The 11426-nt window shown below is 36.1% G+C and overlaps 1 protein-coding gene across 1 annotated transcript; it reads right to left on the bottom strand.

The window, feature by feature from the left end:
• Positions 1-5411: 5411 nt before the first annotated feature.
• Positions 5412-7060, bottom strand: kcnk15 (potassium channel, subfamily K, member 15). Its single transcript, XM_030138328.1, has 2 exons — positions 6646-7060; positions 5412-6412 (listed from the first exon to the last, which is right to left on the bottom strand). Exons 1-2 carry the CDS (start codon positions 6926-6928, stop codon positions 5412-5414), a joined length of 1284 nt encoding a protein of 427 aa, XP_029994188.1. The 5' UTR covers positions 6929-7060.
• Between the last annotated feature and the right edge of the window lie 4366 nt (positions 7061-11426).

The raw sequence follows: 11426 nt of genomic DNA, 5'->3' as shown, positions 1-11426 counted from the left end.
CTTAGACATGAAAAAACAATGAGATTGAGGTTTTTTTCATAGATTTACAAAAATGTCCACTCAGCTACACCCAATTCATAATTTTATTCTTGAAGCAAAGAAACATGTTTTTAAAACCCAATATCATAAAGTAATACGAAAACAATGAAATGAAACCATGTTTAATGCAGCTAATCTGATGTTTTCTAACATTTTAACATATTCTAATACTAGATATTTATCACTTCATGGAGATAATATGCAAAATACAATATCGGCCCTTATTATGTTATCGGCTGTTATTACATTATTGGCTTCTACAAGGCAGATTGACAAGTTGAACGCCCCGCCTTCTGCTCTTATCCTCCTCCAACCCATTTTAAGCCCCACCCACGTGTCCTCATGATTCACTGCTGCTTTGATGGACAGGTGATGTCCACACACTGTTCATGAGTGAGCTATTCAACATGTCTTGTGTGATCATTAGCAGAACTCATAATGGGTAGATGTAAATTCTCTGATGACTGGCTCATAAATCCTAAATTTAAAGACTGGTTTGGCTGCTTGGAACTTTTTTACCAAGACTTATGGAAATTAGGGTCTGGAAAAAGTATGGAATTTTGAAATTTCAAATGTGTAGGAACCCTATAACTATAACATGGCTTCCTTTAGGTCAGTGTTTTTCAACCTTGGGGTCGGGACCCCACGTGGGGTCGCCTGGAATTCAAATGGGGTCGCCTGAAATTTCTAGTAAATGATAAAAATTTTAAAAAACTTACTAATAAAAAATATATGGTGAGTTGAGAGAGACAATCCCAATCCATCCAGACATGACAAACTGAAGCTGAAACTGAAGCACTGTGGTACTGTTTATCTTTCAAATGTTCATTGTGGTCAGTTTCAGATGCTGCAGCTCTTTCATAATTCATAGTTTGAGTTATTGTTTGTTCAGTTTTAATTGTCAGCCTTGTAAATCCAAGCTGGACTGACTGTACATATCCTGACCAAGGAAAATAAAATTCTCACTTTGTGCTGTAATCTGAACCTTAACTTTCTTGCCTCCATCCATAATAATATACATTATATAGCCTAAATGTCATCTAAAATTAACGTTTGTTTGCAACATAGTATAGCAAACTACTACATGATCGAAAACAAACTAATTTTTAGCAAAAAAAAAAAAAAAAGGTCTCCTCCAGAAATTTGTGATGTTAAGCCTTTCATGCATGAATTATGAGAACATTCGTCAAAATTTTTTTTTTTCCTGAGTGTTTTTATTCCTCTTTAGGCATGAAAAAAAAACAATGTGATTGAATTTTTTTTTTTTTTTTAAATCAACCTGTTTTTCATGGAGTTACAAAAATGTCCACTCAGCTACACCATGAATTTTATTCTTGAAGCAAAGAAACATGTATTTAAAACCCAATATCATAAAGTGATATGAAAACAGTGAAATGAAACCATGTTTAATGCAGCTAATCTGATGTTTTCTCACATTTTAACATATTCTAATACTAGTTATTACTCACTTCATGGAGATAATATGCAAAAAATAACAATTAACAATTGATTTCCGCTCAAGAACCAATCAAGAACAGCAAAGTTACAATAATGGTATGAATTGCAGTTTATGAGATGATGCATAAGTGTCCACTGTGTTGGTTGATATGGAACTAAAACAACAAAACCCATGAATATACAAGATTAAAGCTGTAGAGTAACTGTCCACTGTAGTGACCACTATGCATGAAAGGATTAAAATGGGGTAACGGGCAAAAAAAGGTTGGGAATCTCATTCTTTACTATTGAATAACATCAAGTTTTGAGACTTTTAAGCTGCATACGTGTCCATATTTCATGTGTCACAACCTGACTTCTTATCTTATGGATAATATTGTGATAATAATATTGTGTATTTTATGATTCAGCAGATGATGCTCAGACACCAACCTGCTGCTGCTGCTGCTGCTTCATGGACATATACTGCCCTCCAGTGGTTAAATACTTCACATGTCGACATTACACAGAACCTGCTCTTTTTCCCTAAAACATCCCCCAAATTATTCTCCCCTGTAGAGGGCCCTCTTGTCAAAGTTATTGCATTCTCCTTGTTCTATCCTGACATGTACCAGATAATGAAAGTACACCTAAGGGAGTAAGATCCAGATAATCTTACATTTTGACGGAAAGAAAGGAAGAAAGAAAAGGGAGTTTGTGATGTGACAGTGTTAGAAAGGAAGTAAATGTTCCTCTTTCTACGCCTGAGCAGCCAGAGCAGATGGCTTTTCATAACCAATCACCATTTCAGATTCTATTGCCCAATCAGTTTTACATTTATATGTAAAGTAGCCTACTTTTCCAGTAGATCAACAGATGGCATGCAATGTATGCTAGGGGATGCTTATCTTAAGATTTTATGATTTTTGTGCTTATTCTAACGCAAAACACATTTTAAAAATAGCAAGTGGAGCCAAAGTGCAGAAGTTAAAACACATGCTGTGATTTTACTTTATGACGGTAAAGATGGTTTGGTGGGAAATGATTTGGAAGCACACTACAGTACACCTGAAAATGAAGGGTTTTTTTGTTTTTTGTCCCTCATGTTGCTTACAGGTATAGCATAATTTAAGTCATTGCTCAAACAGACAGTTATACTTAGGAGAGGTAAGAAGAAAAAGGTTCGCATGATAAAGTCTAATTCTGAAAAATATTATACGAATGCATTTTTATCCGGAACATTATTGCCAGTCTGTGCCCAGTGCTACTTTTGTGTCAGTTCCCAAATGTATTTTTCTCTCCATTTAACCATTCTGAAATGATTTATCATCATTTATTATAATATTATCCTTTGTATTTTGTGTTTTTTTTGGTGTAAATCATGTATTTTCCTACATTTAATTTGCTGTCCATGTAAATGTTCACTAAAGTTCAGATTAAAGTTGATTGTTATAATATCAAAACCACAGAAAACTGAACAATATGTGACTTTTTCAGTAAAAATTTATCATTAACTGAACATAAAGCCATTGTCTCTTACCCTGTCATTGATCAAACTCCATGGGTTTTATTGATGAATCAGTGTTGTAGAAGATGACGGTGTTTCCATGGTAACTACGGAGCCTCTGAACGTCCAACTGGGTCATATCTGATGACCATGAAAAGATGATAAACTGTATTTTACACCAATTATTTACATAGATTAATAGAATTGGTGGATCAACAGGTATTAAACATTTTACAACAGCAGATGGTTTTGGTCACCAGTGACTGTTTGGGTCTTTATGGGTTAAAGCTGTTTGTTTTTTTTTTGTTTGTTTTTTTAGCTTGATCTATTTATTGTTTCAGCTGCCTTTAAATTACTATAATTTATGTTCTCAATAATTATATCCAATCAAACATGTCTTAATTTTTCAGTTCATACAGTTCATATTGTATATTTGAGTTTGTCGCCTTAATTCAAATAATAATATCCACCAATAACCCCTCTGTGGTATCATCTTTTTTCCTGTTTTTCGTACTAGCCCCTTGTGTGAGTAGAGATAAGGCCCCTTAGTCTTATTTTTCTATTGAATATAAAAACGGCCCTGGCAAATAGATGCATAAACAGAACAAAAGGAGACATATGAATACAAAAGCTGAACAACAGTGTGTAAATGTGAGTTGATTTGCTCAATTAGTTCAAGTGAATGAATACGCTCACACATTCAATAGTTCTTTCCTTTGGTTTAATAAAACAAGACTGTAAGAGACATCAAGTCTGACTACAAATAAGGAAATAACACCTTCCTGACTAGAAAATGACTTCCTTTCCAGCATTTTTGGAAGTTCGCTAATAACCTGCTACATCTGTTGTGTGCTACATCCATTACCTTTGAATCCATTATATAACAAGTATAATCTCTTTATATTAGAGTGCATTAGTGCTGAACACTGCACAAAAAAGTTATTTTGACCTTCAAGGATAAGAAAAAGATTTATTAAATTCACTGAGCTAAGAAGCCACATAGTTATGTGCTTGGTCGAAGTTCTTTAAGGCTTTTTAATATATAAAAGTTTATTGACATCTTCTCTACTTATGGCATGTAAAAGCTGTTTGTGTCCCTTTTTTTTTTTTAAGCAAGAGTCCACCGAGGATCAGAAGTACCTTCACTGCACATTCAACAGTCACTATCCAAAATACTGTTTATGTTAGAATTGTAGGTTAAAAGCTCAACTTTTTGCAACTTTACATAGCACTCATGCATTCACATTGTGTGCTATACATTCTCTTAAACATGCACTGCACTTTGGCTTACATGCGAGGAAAACAGTAGAAACACTATCACAAGTAATGTCGTCATTAAAAAATAAATAAATAAAAAAAACAAGAAATGTTTCCTTTACAAATAAACTTTTTAAGAGCACAGCAAATAATCTAGAAAAGAAACAGACTCATGTCTTCTGACATGCACAAAGGAAGTTTAAAGGAGTCATATTTTGCTTTTTTAAATTGAGTTATGCATTGTAAAACATTTCCTTGTGGTCTACATAAACTGTAAATGCTATCCTTGGGTCTGAATTCTTCATTAATTCAACTCCACAGGTCCATCTTCAACCCTATTTCTAAGTAATGACACCAGAAAGGTCGTTTTGAGCGCTGGCCCTTTAAATGTAAATGAGCCACTTCACGCCCCACCCCCTCCAGGTTGTTGACCGTGCTGCTCTGTACCGTTCAACCAACAACTGAACATTTTAGGTAATCAGCTCAAAGTTTGGACATATTTTCAGTATGGACTACAACCGCTGCTGCTGACAAACAATTATGTCGTACTCGGAGAAATGTTCGTTGGAAGTCTTGACCTTACATGTGCAAATGTCGTGACCTAACTAGTTATAGACGTAGCACATGTCTGACTATTAGATTATCTGATAATATTGGAATATGCTGACCACAGTAGGACTCAGAAAAAGGAAATGTAACATAGTTCGGTGGATAGGCAAAAATTTTAAAATATGTTTGTAGTTATTTAGAACACTTGAATTATTAAGATTATAATGTAAATTGTGTCTCTTATCACATATTAAAGGGCTCCCATGTCCTATTACAAAATGTATCTTGTAAATGAATTGTTGAGGTTAACTGTTTGTAATAATTTTAAAATAAATTGATTGATTGATTGATTGATTGATTGATTGAAATTAAGCAGGAATTAAAACAGGTTGCAGAAATCCACTCGATTTTTGCCACAGTGAATAAAAAGATAGCTTTGCAGCACCTGGAGGGTTTAAATCCAAACTTTATGAACTATTAGGGTTCACAAATACACAAATAAATGTACCAAAGACTAATAAAAGTGGGTTTAGCAAAATATGACCCCTTTAACACAAATTATAGTGTCATTGAAAATACTGTTTACATTCTGTGTTAACACTTTTCTTCATGCTCACGGCCTTCACACTGACTTTCTCCTAGAACGAGGGAACTCCCGAAAGCTGTGCCCAGGTGAGAGGGTGCTTCCCGGGGAGGAGAGACCAGTGTTGTCTCTGGAACTTGGCGAACAGCCCTGAATCTTATAGGATACAGAGTTGTAGTAAACAGAATTAATATGGCAGTCGGGGTGTTCGCTGTGGGACTTCAGAAAGCTATCACAGATTCCCAGGCGATAACAAACAAAGGAGCAGAGGGAACTGAGGCTGGACTCCGGCCTATGTCTGCCTGCTTTAATCTGGAAATGCAGCTTTTGCCTACAGGGGCTTCTTTGCCTTTCCTGATCATCCACAGGGGAAGAAATGAGGTTGGTGCGGCTGGTTCCTTCCCCCATTGGGAGGAAAAGGGTACTGTGGCTACGACTGTGAGCTGCATTCCTCTCCCTGTGGCGGTCTCTGTTTTGTTCCCCTACAACATGGAGGTGCAGCCCTCCATCCAAAAGGCCTCTGTCTCTCTTCAGTGAAGCCCTCTCCTGAGCATCCCTCCTCTCATCCTCAGTGTTCATTGTGAGGAAACGAAGCACCACCAGGTTCAGGAAGGCCCCGATAACCGTTAACCCAACAAGTATGTACATGAAGCTGAAAGCCACATAGGGCGTTTTCTCTTGGAGGTCTTCCTTTTTCTGCAGGGCTACAAAGTCCCCAAAGCCAATGGTGGTGAGAGTGATGAAGCAGTAGTAGTAGGCATGGAAGAAGCTCCATCCTTCAAAGTGGGAGAAGGCTGCAGCCCCCACACACAGTGTTCCAATGCAGGACAGGAAACCCACCAGGACCATGTTCTCCATCGATACCTCAGTGCGTCGGAAGCCAAGGCACTGCTTCATCTTATGGAGGAGATAGCGGACAAATGTGTTCATCCTCTCTCCCAGGCTCTGGAACATGACCAAAGTGAGTGGAATGCCGAGAACAGCGTAGAACATGCAGAACACCTTTCCTGCATCTGTGCCTGGTGCTGCGTGTCCGTAACCTCAATGCAGAAAGATGGAAATCAGAGTCACACACACTGATGCAAAGCAGTATTTTAACAGTAAAAAAAAAACACACATCATTGATATTTATTTATTGATTAGTCTTTAATTAAAACTAAAATGTTCCTTAAAATCATCTTTAAAATCCAGTGTTCTGTAGATGAATGTGAAAGCCACAGTGTGAGTCATTATGTTCCAAATCTTCTAAGATCACAGTAATCCATCAACTTACCAATGGTGGTGATGACTGTTATTGCAAAGTAAAAAGAACCAGCAAATTTCCACTGTCTCCCAGCGCGATGGGGCTCAGCTTGCAGCACCACTCGCTCGATTTCATGGTAGTCGTCCTCAGAAAAGCGGTACTTCTTCTTCATCTCGTTGCGCTTCTGTTCCAAGATGCGTCTCCGAGAGCTTTCCGACTCGGACTCCAGCGCGTCAAACACCGCCGCGCCGACCAGTAAGTAAGAAAACATGCAAAGAATGAGCGACAAGGTCCGGACGTTTTGCTTCTTCATCCTCGGCGTCGGCTGGAAACTCGGGAGCTGAGGCGCAGTTACAGGTGGTACTGGTCTTCAGCATAGAACCACATTGGTTGTTGCAGCCTGTTGCGTTGAAACGTAGTAGAATAAGACGGAGGATGCGTGCGAGGATGGATGGGTAATACGCCTTAGAGATTCACTAATGTTCCCAGGCTCAGATGTGTATTTATGTAAAAGGACGCATTGAAGATGGATCGATGCTCTCCTCACGGTCATCTGTTTAAGCAAGTGTCCTCTGCTTGTCTCTTCGCATGCGCAAAGCACTCGCCAATAAAAAGCTTTGTGAGATATATGTATAGAAGACGCATATTAAAGCTTTATCATCAGTGTGCAGGGTTATCGCATCTGCGTGTGCAACAAGTTTAGTCCCAACTCGACCCGGTAGATACCAATCTGACCTGAGGAAAGGGGGCAGGGTTCAGCACCATGGACAGCACCCAGCGGAGCACTGGCCTTTTATTATTAAGGGGAGGAAAGGGGTAATGTTTTTGTTTGTTTTTTATTTGTTTCATTAATTGTTAACACTCTAGCAGCAAAACTATAGGTGGAATTCATACCAAATTGGGTTTATAGATTGCTAGTGACCCAGAATAGATCTGATTACATTTTGCACTGTAAAAAATGACTGTAGAATTACCACCAAAAAGTTGTAAAATTGCAACATAAAAAAAAACTGTAAGTGACAATACAAAGCAAAGTTGTTTATTTGAAAAGATTTTTGTGTTAACAATTTAATCAAATATAGCTGTAGTTTTTACAGGAAGAGTACGTTAACAAAACCAGATTTGTTTGTAGAAATTATGTATTTCTATTGTTTTTAGAAAATAAAACAGTAAATTGAAAAACAATGTGGTGCCGTTTAAATTGCAAAGACCATAATGTTGAAATAATGGCATATTTGTTTGTTTTTTTATTTAAAAAAAAGTTATTAAAAAAAAAGTAAACATTTAACAATTTAACATTTTAAATTTGTAAATTAATGGGTTGGTAGAGTTGGTAGAGCAGCTCGTCCAGTAACCAAAAGGTTGGTGGTTTGAATCCTGGCTCATATTGTCCATATGTCGAAGTGTCCATAGAAGACACTGAACCCTAAATTGACCTGGTGGGTTTGGACACCATGAAGGTGTATAAAATGCACAGGATAAGTGCAGTCCATTTACCATTTAAATCCATTTTTAAATCTACATGTTTAAAATGTTTTATCTACATGTTTAAAATGTTTTATCTACATGTTTAAAATGTTTAATCTACATGCTTAAAATATTAAATCTACATGTTTAAACTGTTAAATCTACATGTTTAAACTGTTAAATCTACATATTACTCCACAAATATGTTTACAGTTGGATGTGTTTTTTACAGTATTGTTCTGGAAATCACAGCTGCCAGTTTTTTTTTCCGTAAAAACAACAGGATTTTTTTTTTTACACTGTGGGAATAATAGGTCAAAGTTCACTTTTTTTAAATGATTTTTTAAATTAATTTTTCCCTGTTTACTTATAATGGGCAAAATTTCACATGTCTGTGGAAGCAAAACTATAGGTTGAATTCATACCAAATTCACTTTATAGATTACCAGTGACCCACAATAGATTAGGGGGGAAAGAAAATATAGGTTCTGCAATATATTGCGATATTTCATTTCGCAATACTGTATCGATCTTAAAAAGTACTGTCCTGATATTTTTAAGTATTTATTCAAATGCAGATATTGTGGAGGTTCATTTTTGTTTTTCTTTATTGTTTATATTTTATTTACTATTATTTATCACTCTTTTATTAAATAATGTTAGTTCCTGTGTTGAGATTGAACTAAAATAATGTTATGATGTTAGTTCTGAACTAATAGAATATGAACATTTGAACAGGATCTTAAACTGTAATGTCTGTAAAACATACTTTAAGATTGAACAAAGGAACATATTTTGATATAACATTAGATCCTGTTCTGATCAAATAAAAATGTGCTTAGTAATTGTGTGTATTTCTGGTGTAATTCAATTCCTCAAGGAAATTTAAATCTTCAAGGAAATAATTATTATTAAAAAAGTAACAAACAAAAAAATGCACTTTTAACAATATCATGATATATCGTGATATATTGTATCGTGATCCTAGTATTGTGATTTGTATCATATCTTCGTATCTTGCCAATACACAGCCCTACAATAGATAAGGTTACATTTTGGGAAAAGTAGGTCAGAGTTCACATGTTTAAAGTATTTTTCCTTCTCCCTTTTACTTATAATAGGCGAAATTTCCGATGCCCACAAAACATCAATTTTGTTTCAATTTACATATATAGAGGCAATTGATATGCTGACATCAGCACATGTATAGACATGATGACATCAGCTGGATCGATGCCAAAATAAGCTACAATACCTGCGAGGGGTGGGGTTTGTTGTGCCTGGCACCACATATTATTATTATTATTATTATTATTATTACTTCAAATTTATTTGCAGACTCAAAGTCCAAAAGTAGACAATACACGCACACACACACACACACACACACACAAGCCACAAAGATAAAAATCACAGATACACAATGTCAGTCAGTGGTCAGCAATTAATACACATATAGATAGTTGTTTGTACCAATATTTCCCAAAGATAGAGGTGTACCTTGTGTCACTCAGATTAGAGACAATCAGAGAAATTATCATTCCATTCCTAGATCCATTCCTAGATTATTATTATTATTAGTAGTGGTGGTAGTAGTAGTAGTAGTGGTATACAAAGTGAAAATGTCATGGAATTCCTCATTTTTGTGCATTCATAAGCAGCTGGTGTAATGTTGCATAATTTTATGGGAATGTCACACAAAGATTCGGGGTCAAAATCAGTATAAAGACACGTATGACTTTTTTTATTCCATCTTTTTGCACAGGTAATTCCTTTTATGTTTACCTGTTACATATTTGTATAAAGTTATAGCAACTTCAACAACACACACAGAAAATGTATGTACATTTAATTTTAGGTGTTATATAAGACATGTGTTGGGTTATATAGTGACATTTGGGGGTTTTATTGTGAAACTATGTAATATGTCATAGTGTTCATTGCATCTTCTATATGGAAACGTGTGCGTCTCTTTTTGCATGCTCACTTGGGTGATATGTTACATAAACATTAGTCCTACAGCATAAATGAATGGCATTATTGCACAAGATGCTTCTGGAAACCTACTGTAGGTGATGCAGGTTGCCATGGTTACTTGTACCAGAAGCACAGACTTGGACTGTCAGGGAGGCTGAAGCTAATATGTTAAGTGTAATGATCCAGGCCATCTTATTCAGTCAATTATTTTCATGTGTCAAAAGAACCTCACTATTATTCTTGTATTACTTCAAATGATTTTTTAAATTAATTCAGTTAAGGACAGAAAATGCTAAATAGCTGCATAAAAAACTGAATAGAACTAACCATTCATATGTGTCCCATCAGGCTTTCCAGGTGGATTGCTGCATGTTCTTTTGTTCCTCTTGAACAGAGCAACCTGCTCTAAGTGGCCCTGTTCTTGTGTTAAGTGGCTAAATCAACACACTTAACATCCCTGCTGTGAATCAAACCAGCTCTCCATAAATCAATTATATCTCAGCTGATAAGAGAGGGACCTGAAGCCCTAACAGCCGCCCATCAATCCACACAGCTTGCATCCATTTCAAAGCCTAAGGACCTGGAACAAAATGAGGAGGTCCATCAATCCCCATTCAGCCTGAGTTTAAAGATAAGTAGTTAAAGAGATACGCCATCGATTCGGTTTTGTTTTCTCTCCTGCAAAATCCCCGGTACAATTATACTAGTAGAAAAGTAAATTAAAATGCAAGTTACAAGGATAAATTAACCAAATGAAGAGGTTTATGGAAATGGGATCCTTTGTGCAACCTGTAGTTCATTATTTCAGTGAGGTTATATGCTTAGAAGGTAGAGTAGGTCCTTCTGAAACTGGATGGATGTGAGCTCAACACTGTAGAATGTCAGGAGGGTAGAAAAGTGCTGTATAAATATAGTTCATTAACCCATAAAGACCCAAACAGCCACCAGCAACCAAAACCATCTACTGATCTAAACTGTTTAACACCTGTTGATCCACTAATCCTATGTAAATAATTGGTGTAAAATACAGTTTATCGTCTTTTCACGGTCATCAGATATGACCCTTTAGGATGTTCAGAGGGTCCAAACTGAACATGGGAACACCATCATCTTCTACAACATTGATTCACCAGTAAAACCCATGGAGTTGGATCAATGACAGTGGATGGACACACTGGGTTTATGTTCAGTTAATGATAGATTTGGCTGAAAAAGTCACTGTTTCTTCAGTTTTCTCTGTTTCTGATATAATAACCATCAACTTTAACCCTTTCATGCATAAATTATGAAAACCTTAGTCGAGATTTTTTTTCCTGAGTGTTTTTATTCCTCTTTAGGCATGAAAAAACAATGCAATTTAATTTTTT

Source organism: Sphaeramia orbicularis, chromosome 7 (genome assembly GCF_902148855.1).
Source record: "Sphaeramia orbicularis chromosome 7, fSphaOr1.1, whole genome shotgun sequence".
NCBI lineage: Eukaryota > Metazoa > Chordata > Actinopteri > Kurtiformes > Apogonidae > Sphaeramia > Sphaeramia orbicularis.
This window is presented reverse-complemented; position numbering and strand designations above follow the sequence as displayed.